This window comes from Argentina silus (genome assembly GCF_951799395.1).
Source record: "Argentina silus genome assembly, chromosome: 2".
NCBI classification, from domain to species: domain Eukaryota; kingdom Metazoa; phylum Chordata; class Actinopteri; order Argentiniformes; family Argentinidae; genus Argentina; species Argentina silus.
Genome location: NC_139656.1, coordinates 12,115,091 through 12,138,529, shown reverse-complemented (window position 1 = coordinate 12,138,529; position 23,439 = coordinate 12,115,091). Strand labels below are relative to the sequence as shown.

Genomic DNA, 23,439 nt, shown 5'->3' with positions numbered 1-23,439 from the left:
TCATTTAAGTGTTCACTGGCAAACTTCAGATGGGCCTGTACATGTGCCTTCTTGAGCAGGGGGACCTTGCGGGCACTGCAGGATTTCAATCCGTTACGGTGTAGTGTGGTTACCAATGGTTTTCTTGGTGACTGTGGTCCCAGCTGCCTTGAGATCATTACCAAGCTCCTCCCGTGTAGTTCTGGGCTGATCCCTCACCCTTCTCATGATCATCCTTACCCCACGAGGCGAGATCTTGCATGGAGCTCCAGGCCGAGGGCGATTGATGGTTATTTTGTATTTCTTCCATTTTCTAATAATTGCACCAACAGTTGTCTCCTTCTCACCAAGCTTCTTGCTGATGATCTTGTAGCCCATTCCAGCCTTGTGCAGGTCTACAACTCTTACCCTGATGTCCTTTGAATGTTCTTTGGTCTTGCCCATGGTGGTGGAGAGGTTGGAATGGAAGAGATTGATTCTATTGACAGGTGTCTTTTATACCCAGAGATTAGGAGTACTTTCTTAAAGTGACAGGAGTAATCTGTGTGCCTCATGGGCATATAACCGGTCTGTATGAGCCAGAATTCTTGCTGGTTTGTAGGGGATCAAATACTTATTTCCTTCGATCAAATGCAAATGAATTTATAACTTTATATAATGTGTTTTTTTCTGGACTTCTTTGTTGATATTCTGTCTCTATTTGTTAAAATAAAAGTACCATAGAAATTATAGACCGCTCATTTCTTTGTAATCAGGCAAACTAACAAAATCAGCAGGGGATCAAATAATTATTTCCTCCACTGTATATATATATATATATATATTATAAGGTCTCTGATTTGCATAGGAATCAATTACACACTGTGTGGATCAGGTTGTCATTACAAACTGGAGAGGAATGCTACCCTGCGGCCTGGGGAGACTTACAAAAATCTACAAAGTTGAATCGGGGAGAGGAAAAAGCACAGTGGATGGGAAAAACATCATCTCAGTTATTCTACAAAATTGGTCTATAACCAAGTAGCCAAAAAAGAATCCCTTAATGGAAAATAATCTATCTCATATCGATAATTGTTTGGCAACAATTAATTCAAGTGATACAGCAAAGAAAGTGGTTGGAAATATATTTATTTGGTTTTACTACAAAGTTTAGTGCAAATCCAGCACATGCAATGCAGTTTCTGCACCATCCCTCGTATGAAGAATAGTGGTAGCTGCATCATGTTGGCATGTTTGTCACCGGCAGTGGCTGGGGAGTTTGTCAGGATCATGAGAAAATTATGAAATTTGCTGAGTTAGTAGGTAGGGACATCCTAATCCACATAGTGTGTAATTGGTTCCTATGCAAACCAGAGACTATAAAAACAAAATATATTCATTCCGAAATCACATGAACTATTATCTTTGCACACAGATAGACTCAATTCAACTTTTGTTGAGTGACATGTTGAAGATATTTTTGCATTTGAGCAAATTTTAAGTGTCATAGCAAAGGGTCTGAATACTTATGTACATGAGGTATTTCTGTATTTCAATTTTAATACATTTGCAAACATTTCCAAAAACATGTTTTCACTTTGTGATGATGGAGTATTGTGTGTGGATTGATTTTTTTATCCATTTTAAATTGAGTCCATAACACAACAAATGTACACACACACACCAACACACCTTAAACTTAAACTACACGTGAACATTTTGTGCATGTATAGTACTTGACACACATGCATGCATGAGCACACACACACACACACACACAACCGCACACATACACACACACACACCAACACACCTTAAGCTTATACTACACACAAACATTTTGTGCATGTACATTACTTGACACACACATGCATGCATGAGCACACACACACACACACACACACACACACACACACACACACACACACACACACACACACACATTCCCAGTGCTATGTGGTGATGGTCTCTGGCCCCAGTTGGTGGTGTTTCGTGTGCATTGTGTGATCGGAGTGAGTGGATAGGTCAGACCCCCATGGGAGCAGGCCTTCTGTTGGCCCTCAGTGAGTAGATTAGGCAGAAGGCTCCTTCTGACAACTCTTCCATCTTCCTCTTCTCTGCTCTTTACTCCTCCTTTCTTCTTATCTCATCCTCTAATTTTTTAGACTAATCTCTTACTGAACTTTTAGTAGACTGATAGTGGATTTAGTTGACACATGGTGGTTGTTTTATTCCAGAATAATGGTGCTTTTAACGCTGATGTGAAAAGTCAAGTCAAGTCTCAGTTGTTTTCAAGGAGTAAAGAATTGATACTGTGAATATTACCTTAAAAGGGTAATACAGTTATACAAACATACCTGCTTTAAGAACCTTTATCAACAAACTTTGAGGCCAAAGTCAATTGTTTGCAGAATAAGTATATGGCAGTCTCTGTTGTGGTTTCCCAGACAGACTAACATACCTCTATTTAGCTCATATAACCTCTTGAATATGTATGGCTTCATTTGAGACTCCTTTTGCATGCATCATCCCGTCGGCCCAAAAGTCAAAGACATCCATCTCCTCGCTGTGCAATTAACATGGAAATTTGAAATTTGGAACGGGACAGGGGTTTAAATTACCCATCTACTCCTCCTCCTTCCCCCCATCTCTCTCTTTCTTTCAGACTATCCCCTCTCTCTTGCCCCAGTGGGCGTTTCTGCAGGGACACTGGCCTAATGAATGAGTTGTGTGATTTATGGCAGATGAGGTTACACTTGAGGAGGGAGAGAAAAACGGGTGGAGTGGGGGAGGAGGGGTATGTAGGGAGATAGGGGCTCTTCTGGCATGAGAGGTATGCGGATTGAGGTTCCGGAGGTTAGGCTGAGGACTTTCCCTTTCTTGAATATCTCAAGAGTTGCCAGTTTGCCAATTACATAATTCAAACTGTGATCATATGATCCATTGAGTGAGGGTTCTCATAGGGTTTTTCATGGACATTGATTTATTATTCCTCATTTGTACAGCTTATTAAAATGATTAAAGCATTGAATGTTCCTTGCCTCAAAAGTTGGCTGAAACAGAAACTAACTGGCACCCACATGTGAGCTATTATTTGAGATATCTAACATGATATTCACCGTACTGCATACTGGTGTGACATTTACCCTGTTGATAGTCAATTAATTAGAATCAACTGATGTATTTATGAATTAGTATCCATCATGATGGTACTTCCACTCCAGATGGGTGTTGTAGCTTGGTGGTTTACATTTTTTTTAATTTTTGACATTTAGCAGACACTTTTATCCAAAGCAACTTACAATACATACAAGTACATTTGTCTAAAGTAAGTGAATCATCTATACATGAGTCAGTATAAGCTAAATTGTTATTATTATTATTAACAGTAGAGGAACTGTACAGAGGGGTAGTGGGGGATGAAACGTTTTTTAGGAGGGACAATAAAGATGTAGCCTGAAGAGATGGGTCTTCAGTCTACGGCGGAAGATAGGTAGTGACTCTGCAGCCCTGACAACAGTGGGAGGCTCGTTCCACCACCAGGGCGCCAAGACAGTGAAAAGCCGTGACTGAACAGCGCGACCACTGCATCCTTGTGAAGGCAGCGGTGCCAGAACGGAGTGATCGGGCAAAGGTTTGGGGGCTTGGTGGTTGATATTGACAGGCCTGTACTGCTGAAGGCTTACTTGAAATTGAGCGCTCGACTGTACAGTTGGTCTAGGTGTATTTGTGTATGAGCTCCTGTGTAGCGCATTTCTTTGGAGAGATGAGTGTGATGATGTTTTGGCTCAAAAGATGCGCCTGTGTCATGTTATCAATCAGCTTGCTCTTGATCCAAGAATGGCTGTCCTCTGTCTGTGCATCTGTCATCTCCACAACAAACCTTTTTGCTCGAAGGTAAAACAGTAGGCTATGTGGAGTAGTACCAACATTGTGCCCCTTTTTCAGTTCACTGCTGGGGCAAAATGAAGAAACACTCCCTGGACACTTATCTGTGGTTGTGGTGATGTCCTGTGTCCCGTGTCTCAGGTGGACTGAGTGTGTTATTTTTGCTTTTCAGAGCTCTGGGCAAAAAGGCCTTCACACTGGCAATTTCATGCTTCTCCGTGCAGACTCATCCAGGTGTGGAGTTCTGTGAACTGTCTGAGGCATTAGAAGAAAAAGAAGGAAACATGACTTCAACTAAGCTTCATTTTTTTTTTCTTCCACTTGAAGGGGAGGCAACGGAATAGTTAAAGGAATAGTTCACCCTGAAATAAAAGTTTGTAATTCTTTTAGACTCCAGCCCTGGGGACCCACTGGACTTTATATTTGTGATCTCATCCAGCACTAACACACCTGATTGAATTAATCAAGGGTTTGATGATTAGTTCAATCAAGTGTTTTAGCACTTGGCTAGAACACAATTGTGCAGTCCTAAAGTGTACAGTATATGATGAACATTTTAAGAAGTAAACATTTTTATAGTTCAACAAATGTATTTTATTGTATTTTTACAAAACAACAAGACTAGCAAAAAGTTAGTCGACAGAACAGGTCATTTTGGTTTTTTGAACAGAATATGCAAGTTTATCCCACTACCGCAGCAACACTCCTTCAGAAAGTGACAGGGTACAATCTTTTACAATGTCAATGTTTGACTCATCACAAGCTTTCTCTGTAAAAAAACAAAAAAAACAAAAGAAGAAACGTAGAAAAGAACGACATTCTGATTGGACGATGGGCGTAGGGATTCAAAGACACGACAGGCAGAGAGGCATCTGAAGAGAATGAGGACCCCCGCAGTTTGGTTGTCCGACCGGCTGCTCGACAGATACACACATTGTGCTTCATATTTTGTTGTTGTTCTCCATCACAACAAGAGAGTGCAATATTATTTATGTTTTCCGAAGGTATACATTTCTACAAAAAAGAGGTTGGCACATTCAAGACAAACTTTTTATAATAATGGACCTTTACATTTGTCTTCTCCTTATAAATACAATATATTTTTTTCTTTCCCTGTATCCAGAGCCTACGTAAAAACAGTACAGAGATGGCTATTTACAAATGAGTTTGAGACAAGCCCGAGTCATAAATAATCATAATGATTTCAACAAGATGAAAGTCTGTTGGTCTTTTGCAGTGAGGCAGTACTCCTGAAATTCTCCTTCTTTCCTTTTCAGCTGTTTGCATCAATGGAAGAATGAAACTGGAGGCATCAAAGGAACGTCAAGTGACAAAGGTGTTTTTGAAGTCTTCCTGTATCCACTTATCTCATTTCCTGAATAGAAACAAACAAACAAACATGTTAAAAAAAAAAAAAAGTTTTTCTCTAAACATTTAGAAAAATTTTTTTCTCTGAAACACAACTCACTGCATAATAGGGTGAAAGAACAAGATTAGAATAGATTATAATTCTCCTATAAAATGTCACAAAATCTCATCCTTTTCAAAATAGAGCCCCAAAAACAGCTCAAACTGAATAAGCAAAAAATAATTCTCATTTTACCCAAATGAGGTGCCCTTTAAATTTCACGATGGAAGGAGAAAACACAAATTGTGACTAATCACTGTTCTAAAATGGGGCAAAAACTTGATTTGCCTCAATCTTGCTGTAACTAAATGCTCATCTACCCCCTTATTACATCGCCTCTTGTTTGTCCTTTATGGACTACTTGACTCCAAAATGATCAGGGGTATTGAGCATTAAACGGGGAAGCAAAGATCGAGTGACACAAAACACATCTACTAGGGAGTACAGCCCGGCCTCTCCATACTAAACCTAACACTAACCCTGTCTGTGGAAAGATAACGTGTGTATGTGTGTGTCTGTTTTGCTTCTGTGAGGGGTTTCCCCTGGTTCCCATTTTAGATCTCTGCTTAGGTCAAAGTAGAATGACCAAGAAAAGTAGTCATTTAGTTATTTAGTCTCAGACCTAACATCTTTAGGACAGTGTCTGAACTTAAAGCCCATGTTACTCCTAGATAGTGAATACAGTTGACCAATGATTTAGTCTAGTGTAGAAATATGTACTTCTCTGTTTGGTGGGAGTTACAATGGTCACACACAACAGTGGCAGATGTTACTGAATACAGTACACATTGATAGTGGGAATCATCAGATCCAACGGCATTTAAAGTGGTTGTAGACTGATGTGAGTAAGTTAGATTTGAAAGACGTAAAAAAAAAGAAAGAAAAAGAGTTGTTTCTTTGCTAGTATTGGGGCCCAGAGGGCAACTCGTTGCAGACTGAACAACTTGTTCCTGCTTAAAAGGCCCCATCTCTCTTCCTACTCACTAGGGAGCCTGCAGGGAGTGCACTTAAACAGGTACTCACACAGAGAAGTGTACCCTCAGTAGTGCACTACAGAGGGAGAGAGGGGTGGGCGTGTAGGATGAACATTATCCCATACTGTGCAGAGGATTTGGAGAGGGTTTGGGTTTGCGTAAGTGTTTGTATGTTTTTATTCTGTGTGTGTGTGTGTGTGTGTGTGTGTGTGTGTGTGTGTGTGTGTGTGTGTGTGTGTGTGTGTGTGTGTGTGTTTTAGTCTGTGTGTGTTTCTTCAAAGAGAGAGGATATGTGAATGACAGACATAAATTCAGTGTGCATGAGTGTGTGCTTGTATGTGTGTGCTTTCTAATCTGTGTGTTCAAGAGAGATACAGTACCATAGTGAGTGGTCGACGTAAATCAAGCACACATATCTGCTTCTGACAGGCCTAGTCTTTCCTCTCGACTCAGCATTTCCATGTTAGTGAATGATTATTCAAACATGTATGACACTAGCGAGTAAACAGCTACATGTTCTGCACATTTATATTTGCCGTTCATTGCATATAGAGCATTTATGTCATTACATACATCAGAAACATGTAGTGCTCTGACTGAGAAAGCTTTCTATCTGTTTTGAACTCCTGTTCCTGTTTCTTACAGTACCTCATTGCGTTTCCTGCTCGAGCCGGGCCCTCCTCGCGACCCCGTGGAGCCTCGCGATGATGAACTTCCTGTAGTGGAGCAATTGCTGGACATCTGGCCTCGTGCCAGATAGCTAGGCTTGCCATATGAGATAATGTCCTCATCTGTGGATGGGTGGCATATAGGAGAACGTTAGGGTCAGATGTTTCCACATTGGACAGAGAGACATGGTTGTTCTATTGATGAAGGAGGGTCTTTCATTGGACAGAGTGTGCATCTAAGATTTTAAAAGGACACCATTTACACAGACAATAAAATGTTCTTTTTACAGACAACAATCAATTATAACAAGGTCTGAGAAGCACAATGACTAAAGTCAGTTTTACCCAGCTCAGAGGAGACATGTGGGACCTCGAGGACTAACCAATCTTGAGACCGTGTCTGAGAAGTGCTGTGATGAGGGATGTAAGATTGTGTGTGTGTGTGTGTGTGTGTGTGTGTGTGTGTGTGTGTGTGTGTGTGTGTGTGTGTGTGTGTGTGTGTGTGTGTGTGTGTGTGTGTGTGAGTGAGTGAGTGAGTGAGTGAGTGAGTGAGTGAGTGAGTGAGTGAGTGAGTGAGTGAGTGAGTGAGTGAGTGAGTGAGTGAGTGAGTGAGTGAGTGAGTAATGTTGTGTAAGCATAACTCCTTAAAGTGTAGTTCTTAGACTGTGTCTCTCACCCTCTTGTCGCCGCTGTCCCGATCCATTCCTGTGGGGGGCACTGTGTTCTCTCCTCTCCATAGAGGACAGGGAGCCTACCTCTCTGTCCAGGGCTGTGTGCCCACAATCAGGAGCCCCCACTTGTAGACCCTGGTACTCTGGGGGTGGCTCTGGAGGTGGTGGGAGGTCTGGAGAGATAGGGTGACATGAGAGTTAGACTTATGTAGAGCAGCAGCTAACACATAGACATCCTTATATAGATAAACACAGTCCACACATGCACTTAACATCCACAATAGCCCAACATACACAGACATGGGAATGAAAGGGTAGATATAAAGTGACACACACAAAAAATCGTGAACCCTGAATTCACAAACTGATCCCCCCCCCCCCCCCCCTACACACACACACACATTTACCTTGGTTGAGCTCCCGTCTGTATGCGCCACTCTTGGAAGTCTTCTTTTTCACACGTGATTTCTGACCTGGGGGAGTGTGTGTGTTTGCTGGGGAGGGACGGGCTCGGACTGTGAACAAAACATTATTATGATGTCATGCCAAGACGGTGTTGTACACTACCTTCTACCATGTATTACAATTGACTGTTTGCATGTCAGGAAATGGATTGTTTGAAGCATAACATGGAATCACGTGTACATGTGTCTCTGTGCATATTGAGTGCACCAACCGGGCGTGGTGGAGCTGATGTTGTCTGAGCTCAGCGCTGCCCCCTGGCTGAGGTCGCGGCGGTGCGCCAAGCCGTTGCGGTGCGACATGCCAACCTCTAAAGAGGTGTCATGCTGGGCAGAGAGGTTAGGGTTGGACTGGGTGAGGGGTGGGCTGGGTGCCCGGGGGACTGGGACGGGACCACAGGGTAACCTCCTGTTGAATGGACAACAAGAGAGGGCTAGTCAATAAGACAATGACAACAATGTAGTAATCTTTATCTAACTCTAACCCTGACCCTATGTTTTACTACTAACTTATTCACTTATCTGTTAATTTAATCACTAGCTTAATCAAAAGCTGTTATCAATAGTAAGTGCTACTTACTGTTTGATGGGCAATATTATAACTATATCATTAAAGAGTGAGAGTAATTCAGAATAATTCAGGAGGTTTGGGTAACAACATTATTCCAGCTGGCTTAGAGTCAGAATTAAGTTTATGGTTTATGACTATACTGTGCCCATGCCAATCCTTACCGTGCCAACTGCTGCCCATCAAGGTGATGCTGACGCAGAGTGTCATGGCCGTGGGAGGGGTGACTCTCCTCTCGGGGTGATGGCGTGAGGGTGGCGGTGGACTGGTGACTGTAGGAGGTAGCAGGGGAGGACGCATCACACCTGGGGGGAGGGCAGGGATCATCCTCACACCCCTCGATCAGATAGGTCCTCTCTGGAAGGGGCGGACACCACTCCTCCACATCAGAGCTAGGGAGAGGAGGATATGGTACAATTTAGAATGAGGTGAGCCTAACTTTAGACAGAGCAGATGATAGATGATAGATTATTGTTGAGTTATGAGAGTACAGCACACGTGTTTGATACCATTCCTCATTCCATTCCATCTACTACAATGAGCCCGTCTTCTGATTTCTACCTCCACGAGCCTCCACTGAAGTATAGGTAATTATAATGTTATCAGTCACCACCACATGTGCAGTTGGTGATCAATTATAACTCATTCAAGATGAAGGCCCTCCCTCCCTCTTGAACTGCTACTGTCTACAGCACTGGTCTGTAGTGTATCGATTTCCCCTGCTCTAGTGTATGATAGCCAGTCTGCCCTCTGGGCATCCAAAGGTCCCTTTCCCTGCTACAGGTCTGCTGGGGGCTATGCCTGTCAACAAGATGAATATGAGGGCAAGAAAGCACATTCCATGTCCCTATGCCGAAAACCCTTACATCAAACTAACCTACCCTGGGTATGTAATGTGTGCTATGGTTTTGCATTAAGATATCTGTAAAGGTGTGTTTTCAAAATTGTGTTTTTTGTATGTGTGTGTGTTTGTGTGTGTGTGTGTGTGTGTGTGTGTGTGTACCTACGAGTATAGAACAAATGGGTGAGGCCAGGGAGTTAGCTAGTTAATGTCATCAAGGCCAATGCGCTGCTAAGCAAACCACGGGGGCAACTCATAGGTTTACTCTGGTATGTCGGGTCCATCACGAAACTGAGAACTCCGCCATCAGCAGGTAGTTGGGGGGCTAAAGTCTAGTTAGGTTTGGTTGGTGAATGAGATGGCAGGGGAATGATGATTTTGTTCTAGGGGTCAGGAGATAGGAACATGAGAAGGGGAACATTGCTAATTGCATTAACAAAGAGGCCACTATGTGAGGGAGGTTGGGGGAAAGTGGCTACATTTCTACCTGTCAGTGATGGCTAGAAGTGGAGCTCTCTTACCATCACTGGAGCAACTGTCTTAATATTCCTTTTCAATCAAACCTTTCATATTATTTTATTTTCATTTAATTAAAATGTTTTATTTTTTCTTGTGACAAACTTCTGTCTTAAAATGCAAATTTTAGACTAGCCATAAATAACTTCTTCATTTTGTTTAATTGTATTATTACTATTTTCTTACTTTTTAGGGGAGGTTTTTCTATAAGCCCTACCAGGTATCTTAACTTCCATCTTAATTTGCCATTTCTTTTCATTTGTTATTGTGTGTGCAAATCATTAATTAAAAAAATACTGTAAATAGAAGTGAGAGGTAGACAAATGGAAATCAAATAACCAACATACTGTAACGTTTTGTTATAATGAGCGGACCTAGGTGCGGTGCATATAAAGGAGGCAGACGAGTAGGCAGCGATACCAAACTGGCAAAACAGGATACAAACACGGACTTAACTCGAAAACAAAAAGGGAGAGAACCAAGTCTCCAAAACAGTACTCGTATATATTCAATGGCTTATGTATCTCAAGCGACCAACACACGGTGCACACACTGTGAAGACTCAGTTGGGAGTGAAGAGAAGTGAGGGTACATAAGGCATCAGTGACAATTATACACAGGTGCAGCTGATTAGTCCATGAGTGAGGCGGCACAGTGGGTGGCCGGAGAGACACCTAGTGACCCCACTGGGGAGTGCGACCCCTATCCGTAACGCATACAACTTTGAGACAACTCTCAAATGTTTGGTCCATGCTCACCCTAGCTCCATGTCCTCCTCATGGTCTGGCTGCTCCTCCTCAGCACACTGCTTCAGCTCCCCAGAGGAGGGGGGAGGGGGTAAGGCCTCAGTCCAGTTGAGAGAGGGGGTCTTCACCGCCTTGCCCATCGACTTCTGTTTGGGTTTAACTGTACACACACATACACAGAGGATGGTTTAGTACTGGGAAATGTGTATATTTGTCAATAATGTTAGATCTGTCCATAGGTAGATTGTAATGTCTTCCTAGCAGTGCTGCTCTTACCGTTGTCAGGTCTGCAGCGGTCAGGCTGGGCATACTGGGCCCCAGAGGGCCCCGGCTGGGTGATCCAGTGGCCACCATCTTGCTCAGGGCTGTGGGGCCCTTGATTGGTGCAAGGCATGACGGGAGTGCTAGCATAGGGCGTGGTGTGTTGGGAGTAAGGGCTGTTGAAGCTCCGCAGGTCGTCACTGGTGGGGTCGATGGTGCTGTAGATGGGGCCCTCAGTCGAACCTCCTGTGCTGTATTTCTCAGTCTGGTTCAGGTAATTGGAAATGCCCGCTTCTGGGAGGAAGAAGAGGTGAAAGTTGAAAGGTCAGGAAGTTACATTTTGTTTAGCGTCAGTTACCATTATATTGAAGGAACTGGTTACTAAGGTCTATACTATGAATACTAACACTATATTAAAGTCATTGTAGAGCCAACCCTACAGTTTATGTATATGGAAGCGGTAGTATGTCTCTTACCATTGTAGTATCTCTCAGCTGTGTCCTGTTTGGATGTGCAGCAGTTGACCGCATCTTTGCTACTGTGGACCAGGTTGGTGGTGGGCCAGGAGTCTGCTAACCATGGGTAGTTGCCCATGTTGGCACCAAGCATGCCAGGCCTGGAGAAATGCAATCATAAAAACAATGATCACATCTAACCTCCATCAATGGCTCTGTTTTCACCAGGTCAAAAAACAATGCAATGGACAGATACTCTGAAGAGCTAATATCTAGTGATCCTTACCTTCCATTGAGTCCAGAGGCCTCTCCGTGTGGAAAGCCAACTGCAAAAGACAGGAAGGAATATGGGCATGTTAAAATGAAGGTATGGTTAAAGGGATATCTATTTCCTTTATAGTAGTATAGTAGGCTACAAGCTGCCTAATCCACACAGTGTGGTGTGATACAGTGTGAATGAACAATAAATCATATAAGTTAATAAAAAGGATGGATAACATGTGTAAAGTACTTTCCTCCATAAGGTATGTTTTATACTGTACCAGAGTAGTGTTCAGCACATCATATTAAGTACCTGCAGGTGTGTAAGCAAAGGAGGCAGTGTAATGGCTCAGCTCCTTCCTCTTTTTGCGGCGGCAGTAGATCCACACACTGAAGCCCATGAGGATGACCCAGCAGGCTCCACCTATCCCCGCTATGAAGGCCGGCTGCTTGACCACATCTGTAATCTGCTCCACCAGGCTCACACTTCCCTCCTCCTCTAACCCCAGCTCCTCCCCGCCAGGCACCATGGGCTGCTCCGCTGGCAACTCTGAGAGAGGAAAGGAAAGGGGAGGGAGAGATGGGGGGAGTAGGGGGAGAGATGGAAGGAAAGAAGGAAAGAAAGAAAGAAAAAGACTGAAAGAAAGCTCAGTTAAGACCATTCACCGCTAGAAAGGGACGGCCAATGTTGCCCTCTTGCTTATCAAATTTCTTATCTAAACTATCTGACTCACTGATGAGGATGGAAACAGGCCGACTGTGGGTGCCCACTCCAGCACTGGTAACTGCTGCCACCTCCACCTGGTACAGTATGCCTGGTAGCAGCCCCTTGAGTACCGTGTAGAGGATGGTACCATCCACTGTCTTATTGATGTGGTAGCGTGTTTGGTTGTCATTGGCGTTGCCCATACACCACACCTGTTGGAGCCCATTGGGTTGGTATTAGAGATGTGATAGGTTACAATATATTTTACAGTCATGTTTAAGCTGATATTTGTGTGGTGTTTAACAATAGGTACTCTCTTGAGTTCTTTGAATAATTCAACACAAATGGTGACTACAGTTATGTGACTGCAGACTAATTTCAAGGTAATAATTATACTCTCGTGTAAGTTTTAGGTAAATATTAAATAGCAGACTATAGCAGACTATGAAATGTATATATATATTTTTTTTATTTATATTCAATATTATTCTTAATTTATGGATAGATGGTAATTTATGGATTCAATTCATCTGCTTGATCAGTTTACAGTACCTTGTACTCCTGGATTATTCCATTCTGCATCTCGGGAAGGGGAGGCTCCCAGGACACACTGATGCTGGAGCTATTACTTAGCTTCACTGTCACCACCGTGATAGCTCTGGGAGGGGCACTTGGCACTAAAGGGGAGAAAAGCAAGGTTGAAAATTGCTAAAATAGCAATCAATCAACAATGACTGGGCCCTTCCTTTTCCTCTAAAATGGACAAATATACAGCAGCACTTCATTTTATGATACGAAAAATAAGACACTGGTTTCTGCTCCCAAAATGTTTTAGTTAAAACCTGTGTGCTGCTCAAATAAATAATTATAACCTTTGAATTATTGTATTATTTGTAATTTTGCCGGGGGGCCAGTAGCCACTCCTACCTTCCTCTGGGGTGCGAACCAGCAGCAGCTGGCTGTCCTTGCCCTGGAACTCGTCAAAGTAGGGCCGGATCTTGATCTCATACTCAGTGCCTTTGAGCAGGTCAGTGATGACTGCACTGCGCTCAGACGGGGCCTTGACATCCTGGAGCTGCCAGGTGCTGCCGCTAGGCCTGTAGAGGAGCCTGTAGCCCTGGATGTACTGGGACTGACGGTCCACCTGGATGGAGGGGGGGAGAGATTGAGAGAGAAGAACAGAGGAGGGAAGGGGAGAGGTAGAGGAAAGCAGAGAAGAAGGGCGGTAAGGAGATGGGAGACGGAGGGGGAGAGAGAATGAGGGAGTGAGGAGGAGAGAGGGAAGAGGGATGGAGAAAAAGAGAGAGTGGGTCAATGTTAGTCACTGAGGTAACACAGAGATGACAATGTTATACCCCTTGATAAGGGTTCTGGCAACTACAGGTCAGGATACTTACCGTCCACAACACTTGTACACTGGCAGCGGTTAGAGTAACAGGCTCCTGTAGCTGAACGGCCACCTCTCCCAGCTCTCTCTGGACCTGCCTGTGGTCCACTCCTTGACCTGTAGGACTCACGTCTGATGGGGAAAGAGATACAATCAGTACCATTCTTATAGTTTTATTACCAGTCACAAAATTTAAAAGCTTTAAAGGAGCAGGGCGTAAGTTTGTTGGAAATCTGCTACCTCTGGCCATGTGGCAGTTTGAACTTCGGTTGGAACTGAAGTTCCAAACAACAGCATCCTCCCTAATAATAATATAACACCCCAGAAATGGACTTGCAGCGTCAGACATTAGCTGTTGCGTGTCTGCATACATGCACGATTCAAAGAGGCAGCCACCAGAGACTGGTGAAAATTGACTCCGGAGTCGACTCCCCTAGAACACCCCTGACAGTAACAACATGTTTGTATGCAAACCGAGTGTCATATAGGACACTCCAATTTAGAAAGCGCCTTTTCCGGACCATACAGCGTTTGTAAAAAAAACAAAAACATTTATTTCAAGAGATCTCATTCCCTGATCTCTACCGATAGTTAACAACAGTCATTACAACCATTAGGACGCTTTTAGAAAGCTTGATTACATACTAGACCTTTAAAGTTGTGCTTGAAGATAACTCTGGGCTATGCACTGAATTGAAAGACTAATGCAAACAATAATCTCAACATACATTCCTTCATGTTGTAAGTGGCATCAGAGTAATGTTTATTCTTGGTTTTCTCTCAGTACAAAAAAAACTAAACAAAGAGCTCTATGATTTGAGTCAATATTGAATCAAAGTTGTGTGTCCCCCCAGATACTGACCTTGTGTGCGAACAGGCTCAGAGATGGGGCTGGGGTCACTCAGGCCGTATGCGTTTACTGCACGGACAATGAACAGGTAGACTGTGTTGGGGAAGAGACCGCTGACCATGTGCTTCTCCAACTTAACCAGGTCCGCCACTGTTTGCCACGTACTGCCCGCTGATTGGCTATAGAAAGAGAGCACAATTTGTTATTTCTCATTATTATACTCAAAATCCTGATGCTATAGCTGATTATACTGACCCATGTCGCTACTCAAAAGCGACTCTAAGCTATGTATCACTTTCTTTTTACAGAAAATCTGATACAAACCACTCTAATAAAAGGAACAAAGGCCAAGCCTGTTTGCAGGTGTTTCACTGTGTTAGTCATTTAAGGGCGAATGTGGGATTGGTACATAAATTTTTTTACTTTTAAACTAATGATATATAGTCATTGATTCTTGAAGACTATAACCTGCTTCATGCTTCATGAGCTTCAAGTTCAACTGTTACCCCATCAGAACATAAAATATATGCTTGTTTTACTCGATTATTTGTAAACAATGTAATTGTAAACAAACACGGGGTGACTGCTTTGTTGTTGTTTGAATCCCAGATTGCCCCCTTAAATGCTGTACTCAATGATGCTTTGAGATACTGATTTGACGCACTGCGATTTCCTGAATGGATGATGGATCGAGGCAATGTCAAGAGATATTCTTAGCTCGCTTGACTTTAACTTCTGCATCATACCACATCTGGTAAACAACGTGTAGCTGTGTGTGTTTGTGTTTGTATGACAAGCTGGGAAACTTGTGTTGTTTTTTTGGAGGGGTTTCTTTTAAATTAGCTTGTTCTGACATTGTTTCTGCGAGAAGATCACTTGAAAATTATACAATTTCCCTCTCTGATGAGTAATATCATAAATCTTGTGAAAGCGAAGCTGCCGAAGGTAGCCACAAATGAGCCCTTCCTCTTGGCCTCTTGGTGGTCCTGTATGCATTTTTCCTCTCTCTTCCCTCCCGTTCGTCTTAAATTTATTGTCACCCTTGTTTAGTGCCATGGTCACGTGTCCCCCTCTCCCCAGTTTGCTTTTTTATTTTCCCCTCTGGGCATAGGCTGCCTGCAGCAGTAGAGCGAGTTTACAGCCGACCTGCACAATTAGGCGACGTGGTAAACGCTGTGCGGATCGTAAATAGTCCTCTCTAGCGGGGGACGCCCATTGCCGGTGATAAATCCAACGTCACTTTGTCCATGTGCTCGGACGAGATGTTGAGGCAAGGGACACTCACACTAGCACACAGACACACACACACTCTCTGCACCGCAAATGGGGAAAAACAAAGTGCACCCCTCCTACCGAGAGAAAATGAAAAGAGGGTTTGCAGTAAATCTGCCCATTTCCGTAGTAACAAGGTTTCAGGAGTCACACACACACACACACACACACACACACACCTTTACTCTCCCCATGGCCTTTCCCCCTACCCCTCACCCCCTCACCTCCCAAACAGCAATCAGCACCTCCGGCAAGGAAATGTTATTGTAAACAGCCCATTCAGTGCCCGCAGCATCTCTATAAAGAATCAATTTGGGCTACTAGGCACGGTGCTAACTACTACCCAGGGGGTAAAGGGAGCAAAGTGGGTGATTAAGGGCTGAGTGAGTGAGTCCTGATGGGATGCTTCCCACCCCCCCTCCTGAATGAAGAGGGGGACTTATTTCCCTGTAACACTATCTGTCTGCATCTGGACCCACTTCCTTATCCCGTCCATCCATCCTTCTATCCCTCATTCCATCCATCCCTCCGTCCCACTGCGCCCTATCCTCTGCGAGACCCAGTGGAGCTCCTCTCTGTAATTAGACCTAACTCCAGCTCCAGCTCCACTCTCAGCTTACAATAGTCCAAGGACTTGCGCCTATCTGCGCCCACTGCAGTTGAATACATTAGCATTTTAGATTCACGGTGCACAGAGCTGCAAACAACTGCGAACATCTGAAGGGGATTAATGCTAACTGGGGCAGCTGGGTAGAATTGAGTGTACGTTACAGTCCAGCCTCCAGCCTAGCCGGAGCTGATTAGAATGTGAAAGGGGTCAGGGTTGCGATGTCCATAGGGGGGTGTGTAAGCCTCCCTTGTCCGTCATGCCTGGCTAATATTGCTCACGTGCTGCTGACACACCATTCATAATGGATGAAGAATTGTCTGCCCACAGCAACCTCTGGTAGAGAGAGGACAAGGGTCTGGAGAATAGAAAACGGTGTACGTGTGTGTGGAGGTGGAAGGTGTGAGTGTGTGCGTGAGAGAAAAAAGAACATACTGTATATACAGTATGTGGGTGGGGCTGTGTATGTGTGTTTGTGTGATTGCATTGCATGTGTGTTTAAGTGTCAAAAGCATGACTAGAATAGCGTTGGTGTGACAGAGTAACAAGAGTACAACTGGAATACTTCAAAAACAACTAGTCAAAGCAATGAGACGAGTCAACCTGCATCTTAAAAACTCTATACAGTAGTAGCTTACAGTCATGTTAACTTCACTCATTCTGGTTCTTTACAAGGTTTCTTCCAACCTAGCAAATTTGGCCACAAGTTGCCTTTGCTTAATCTTTGGAATTTAAGCCTGGATTTCCTCTTAAGCACATCTAAAACAACAAAAATCTAATTTGACTGATTGAATGAATGATTGGCTCACCTAAAAGCCTCGATAATGTAGGATGTGACGGCGGCCCCTCCTTCATGGGCATTGGGTTGCCATGTGAGAGTGACACTGTTCCTGGTCACGTCCGTCACTACAGGCTTCTGTGGTGGGCCGGGTAGCTGGAAGGGTTCTGAGGCCTGGGGCACAGATGAGCCTGTACTCTCTGGAGAGAGAGCGAGAGCGGGGGGGGTGGGTGAGATAGAGAGTGAGTAAGTTCTGTGTGTCTCCTGAGCAGTGTAAACTGTCTTCAAATTACAGTAAATTACATCTAGTACCATCTACTATCATCATCACTGTTAAAAACTGCAATATTCACACAAAAAGACCAGCTGTATTTCATGCCCATAGCAAAAGGCTTACTGAATTGAACATTAGTACAAGTAATAAGGCCTGAAGAAAGCTACTATTTAAGTTAAGCATCATATGTCCTCTTATATTGAATTGTAATTAGTACAACCATTATCACTACCATCGAGCTCCATAATAGTTCCATTTCATAAAAGCAATAAGGCACTTATGACTACTTTGCCTCATACCAAACAACACCCATCTGTACGATTACATTTACAAAATAGCCTCTAGCCTCTAGCTCCTTACTGCTCTATTCAATGACATCTCATAATGATTTAATACCTTAGTATCTACTTGCTTGCTTCAGTACTATTAGTCAGTAGGGACGAGTTTACCGCATATTTACCTTTGACTGTCAGTACCCCGCTCCAGTTTGTCTCCCCGCTGGAGCTGGAAGCCACGCAGGTGTAGGCCCCCGAATCGGTTTCCTGGCAACAAGAAAGCACCTCGTCAACATGGGTGTATGGATGCACTAGGGCACTGAGGCACAATACCTCTTCCTTTTATCATTAAGTGTGAGGTGATTCTCTCAAGATAAGTATGAGCATCTGCCCACAGTATTTATAATATAATCCTCCAAGAACATTCTATAATGATGTACGATATCTCCCCAACGGCCAATACCAACAAGTTTTTATTCAAAATGTTATCATAGTGGTACAGCAGGCTGAAAGGTGTCCCAATGATTTCAGAAGGGTAATATCATTGAGTTTGGGATTTTGATTATAGTAATATAAGCATTGCACTATGTTTAGCTCCAGGTCATTGCTGAGGTATCAATTGTTACTATTGTATCCAGCTTTGTGATGTACAGTTTCCTGTTTCCTTATCAATCTACCTCATAATATGTACTCTGTCAAAAGGCATTTGAGATCTGCTGTTGCTTTTTTTTTGGATACAATGAGGTCTCTTTAGTAGCCAGAGGGGGTCTAACAAACTTCTGCAGCTCTGACAGAGCACAACCAGAAATCTGTGTGCTGATGATGCTTAGCCATGTGATTAGCAAGGGAATGGTATGGGTAAAAGTGTGGATGAGGGAGGAGGAAGGTGTGTGAGGGTGTGTTGGATTGTGTGTGACTGTAAGTGTGGGTCAGGGAGAACGGTGCCTATTAAAATTTCATAGGCCGGCTGAGAGCGAGACGAGGGCTGAAATTGCTTACAACAGTGGTGCTGACAGCAGGTTAGTGGGCTACACTGCCTCTCTCTCTCTCTCTCTCTCTCTCTCTCTCTCTCTCACTCTCACTCTCACTCTCACTCACACATACACACAATTCTGTATTTGTATTATGTATGGTTGTAAACTGTGTGTATGCAGGTCTCCCTTGTAAAAGAGACCTTGGTTTCAATGGGACTCCCTGCTAAAATAAAGGTTAAATAAAATAAAATAAATAAAAAGATGATAATGCTGTTGGTGTTGGTCGTAATGTGCCACCTCCCATTCTTATCCATTTGAACAACTCACATTGCCACTGGAATTACTCCAGTTTAAGTGCCCTGTCTAAAAGCCCCAGGAGAGACATGAGAGGTGACTCTAAGTCCAGTAGAACATTACTCTCCCTTCTCTCCTCCTATAGGCCATCTGGCCCTGAACAGACCTCTGTGGCAGCCAATGGCGTGTCTGTCTGAGGGCCGCAGGTCCCGGGTGGTGGCAGCTGATTGGAGGAGTGGGAGTAGGCACGCTTGAAAGGGTAAACGGGCATGCCTATTAATCATGGTTGGCAGCTAAGCAGATTGTTAAAAATGAATGAAGGGAGGAAGAGGCGAGAAGGAGCCAAATGTTTACATTCGTTACTAGACTTTTCTATTTCTCTTTTCACTCTTGCAATTTGTTCTGAAGTGTAGTCTTTCTCTGTGTCTCCTCATTTTCTCCATACTGTACAGTATATTTTATCATTTTCTTTTTCTAATTTTTTACATTTTTCCACCCTGTTTCTTCTCCTATGCTCTTGTTTTTTATCTAAAATCTGATTTATCTTTCCCGTCCTTCCTCTCCACTTTCTCTCTTTCCCATTCCCTCTCCTGTTCTCTCCCTTTCTTCCTCCCCTTCTCTTCCTTTCTCTACCTCACCTGCTCCCTTTCTCCCACACTCTCCATCTCTTCCTCCCTCTCCCTGTCCAGTTATAGCTTGGTACAGTACTCAAGTGTCCCTCCCTCTCCTTCCTCTCTCTCCCCCACTTCCCCCTTCCCTCCCTTCACCCCTCCCTCTCTCCCTGTCCTAGTCTTGGCACAGTGCTAGAGAGTGTGTCTGGCTGTGGTCCCAGGGTAATGGCATCTCTTCAGTCCCAGGGTAGGGAACAAACAGACCATCTGTCAGGACCACCAGCCCTCTGCCCCCTGACAACTTCCTGTGTCTCTCCACCTTAGTTAAAGGAGGAGCGCTATGAAAGAGGGACCATTTGAACAAGACTGAAAGAAAGATCTACATTGAGATGAATCCTGAGGCAAAATAATGACCAGGTGAATTACTGCAGTTTCTAAAGCAGGGGAGGCTGGTGGAGGCAGAAAATGAAGTGGCTCATTGTAATGCATGGAATGAAATGAGGAATGGTAAAAAAATTAATAAAAAAAGATTTATACCATTCCTCATTCCATTCCATGCATTACAATGAGCCCATCCTCCAGTTTCTACCTCCACCAGCCTCCCCTGTTGTAGAGGTACAACTGTAGTGGGTCCTTAAGTTCTACAAGGGTGCAGACATGATTCTCTCTCTCTCTCTTTCAATAGTACGGTGAGGATTTAATTAAAGTCACAGCAATCGTTAATCATTGCGGGTCCGCAACATGTCAGCACTGGGCTCGCCAAAGCTCCATTGACCTCAGGTGCTGCCTGTACCCCAATGGGCTTCAGAGTAGAATAGATTTCATTAGTACTGCGCACGCTAGAGCTAATGACCGTTGATGACAACACTCGCTCATTAGCATGACGATTATACATCACTACTCAACGTTCTTATGTTCCCCAAGCTCGACAGTGGATCGTGAGTCAAGTGTAAGCAATTAAAACTCCCAGTGCTTAAATATTAATATATGTCTCTCAATTAAATTGTAGAGTTATGTGTCATGGGCTGTATATCAGGAAGATTGCAATGATGAGGTATTTGGAAAATGCAATGTCTTCTAATTGTCATATGGTAGGCATAACCATACAGTGATTTACGCTGAAGTAAATAACATTATAGTTGAGAAGTGAATTGCTATAGCAATATCACACAGGCGTAATTGTGTACGGTGTCAGTCGCCTGGGAGAATTAGCTTGGAGAATTTACTATAAAAGCTGAAATGCCTCAACAGATATGATGTTTTTGAGTTTGTATGCTAATATCCTGATGGCAATTACATTTTCAGAGGAAAAACAATAGCTTGCAAAGCTCTTTTTCCTCACGTACCTGGAGGTTTGTGATTTGGAAAGTGCCATTTTCCATTAAGCTGATGCGCTCATCGTTTCCCAGGATCCTTTGCCCATCCTTCTCCCATTGAACACTGGGCAGAGGGTTGCCCATCACGTAGCATTGCAATTGGGCTGTGGATCCCGGGGCCAGGGTTTGATTGGCTGGACCTTGGCGAATGATGGGCGGGACTCGGTCAGAGGGTGCTAGAGAGGGAGTGAGAGGAAAAGAGAGTTTAAGATTGAGATCGAATGAGGACGAGGGTATTCTATTAAAGGTATCAAATCTGCTGTATCCAACCACCACCACTATATGTTTACTGTATAGTAGGCTTACTGTACATATCAAAAAATATTTCAAAAGATCTCTTGACTTCAAACAACTAACATCTATTTAACAATCTATCTATTCAATTAATGTATGAATATCCTTATACTATCTCCTACTTTGCAAGCCAGACCTGCTTGTAGTCAAATCCATTTGTCGTTACTGAATCCTAACCATGGTATCATACAGTGAAGTCAACCTCTCTATTGGGACATGCCATTTTCTGCAGAATGATAACGACATGCCCAGCAGTGTAAATATAGTTGTAAAAGAACGATGCACTCAGCAAGTCCACAAATCCCTGTTCTTGCCCCATTTCACATCAAATCAATGCCATAGATTTCTCTGTCTCTCGCTCTCTCCCACGCGTGAGGCAATCTAGCTTAGCTCTATTGCTCTCCAGACAATTTGACAGAGAATAAAACACCCAAACTTGGTATTTATTAGTTACACTTCATTGTGCTGCTTCACTGATACAAAGTTAATGCACATTTTTCATGTGATCCTTTCACTACATGTGTTATTGTAATGGCAGCTAGTTGTATTGCTCCCGCATTTGCTTTCTCCCTCTAGACATGAGATGTTGAATGAAAATATTCAAGTGCAGTGAGTGAACATGGGTTTTGTACAATGTGCTGAGTATGGGTTTGAGATGTAGTTTAATTGGAGCTGATTGTGTCTGTGATAGCGAGCAGTAGGGGGTAATCAGTCAACTCCAGGGAACTAAAGCTAGATTTTGTCTCTGCAGGTTAACATGCAGATTAACACACACACACACACACACACACACACACACACACACACACACACACACACACACACACACACACACAGTAAGGTGGGGTTAGGGTTAGAGTTAACCCTAAGTTAGAGTTAACCCTAACCCATATTTTTTTCTTTGCTCTGCCTGCAATGTAGAATGTGTGTGTGTGTGTGTGTGTGTGTGTGTGTGTGTGTGTGTGTGTGTGTGTGTGTGTGTGTGTGTGTGTGTGTGATCCTCTCCCTCCCATACTCACCACTCTCCACCTCCAGCAGAGCCTTGGTGAGGATGCTCCCAGCCACACTGATAGCCTGACAGATGTAATAGCCTGAGTCTTCACTGTGGATGTCTGTGATGGTCAACTCCCCACTCAAGGACACTGAGAAACGGCCTGACTGGGCAGGCTCCTGGATAGGGAACAGCAAAATCTGGGGTAGAAGAAAACAACACAACACAACACCATGTCAGCTTGTAGTCAAAGAAATTCATTTTTGGGCTCTCAAATGGCACATATCAGACCAAAAACAACTGTAACTAGTGAGAATAATATCAAAGAAACACTTTATATTGAACTTCTATTGTCCTCAAATAGTGGATGAATAAAGTATATCTTTTGTAGATGTCTTTCTATAGTTAAAAATAAGCTTACAGTATAATCACTTTCAAGTTGTCATGGAAAAGCAATGAGGACATGTCACACTCCTACATAAGACCCAACATTTTTCCTGGTGTGATCAGGACAGACTCCAAGCTTTAGTTATAACATAATTGTTGTAGGAAAAAATGGTGTAGAATAGAGGAGAAGAGAGATAGAGTGGAAGATGGATGGGAGGATCATGGGGGGTCTTCCTCTAAACTGCTGCTGCTACAATAACAGCTGCTACTTTGTGTGTTGAATGGACTCTCTCTCTCTCTCCCTCTCTGTGTGTGTGTGTGTGTGTGTGTGTGTGTGTATATATGTGTGTGTTCGTGTTTGTGTTTGTGCGTGTGTGTGTGTGTGTGTGTGTGTGTATATATGTGTGTGTTCGTGTTTATGTTTGTGCGTGTGTGTGTGTGTGAACATGTATGCCTGTGAGGGTGTCTAAGGACCATCACAGGTGGTGTGTGTGTATTTAAGGGGGTTACAGGGGTGCAGTGCTTTTTGACTTGGCCATCTATAAGAGGCTTAATGCTAGTCTGTGGAGGGCCCATGGTCCAGGGTTAGGGGCCAAGGGATAATCCCCATACTAAAACACAGAGCTGCATGGCCATCAGACACTGAGAGATTTTGTGTGAGTGTGTGTGTGTCGGTGAGCTGAGAGT

At 43.5% G+C, this 23,439-nt stretch overlaps 1 protein-coding gene across 1 annotated transcript in view; it reads right to left on the bottom strand.

Annotated features, from left to right (window-relative positions):
- Nucleotides 1-4,499: 4,499 nt before the first annotated feature.
- The window catches only part of robo3 (roundabout, axon guidance receptor, homolog 3), a gene marked incomplete at its 5' end in the record, with an annotated part of 127,984 nt that continues 109,044 nt past the window's right edge, over nt 4,500-23,439 (bottom strand). Inside the window, 20 exons of the mRNA XM_083665387.1 lie at nt 4,500-5,221; nt 6,877-7,019; nt 7,573-7,740; nt 7,969-8,082; nt 8,244-8,437; nt 8,761-8,988; nt 10,712-10,859; nt 10,976-11,254; nt 11,437-11,576; nt 11,702-11,741; nt 11,990-12,226; nt 12,411-12,594; nt 12,935-13,059; nt 13,310-13,526; nt 13,780-13,901; nt 14,632-14,798; nt 17,308-17,476; nt 18,011-18,092; nt 21,051-21,256; nt 22,394-22,565. Coding sequence (XP_083521513.1) covers nt 5,210-5,221; nt 6,877-7,019; nt 7,573-7,740; nt 7,969-8,082; nt 8,244-8,437; nt 8,761-8,988; nt 10,712-10,859; nt 10,976-11,254; nt 11,437-11,576; nt 11,702-11,741; nt 11,990-12,226; nt 12,411-12,594; nt 12,935-13,059; nt 13,310-13,526; nt 13,780-13,901; nt 14,632-14,798; nt 17,308-17,476; nt 18,011-18,092; nt 21,051-21,256; nt 22,394-22,565 — 3,147 coding nt within the window. The 3' untranslated portion in view covers nt 4,500-5,209. The remainder of the gene's footprint in view (nt 5,222-6,876; nt 7,020-7,572; nt 7,741-7,968; nt 8,083-8,243; nt 8,438-8,760; nt 8,989-10,711; nt 10,860-10,975; nt 11,255-11,436; nt 11,577-11,701; nt 11,742-11,989; nt 12,227-12,410; nt 12,595-12,934; nt 13,060-13,309; nt 13,527-13,779; nt 13,902-14,631; nt 14,799-17,307; nt 17,477-18,010; nt 18,093-21,050; nt 21,257-22,393; nt 22,566-23,439) is intronic.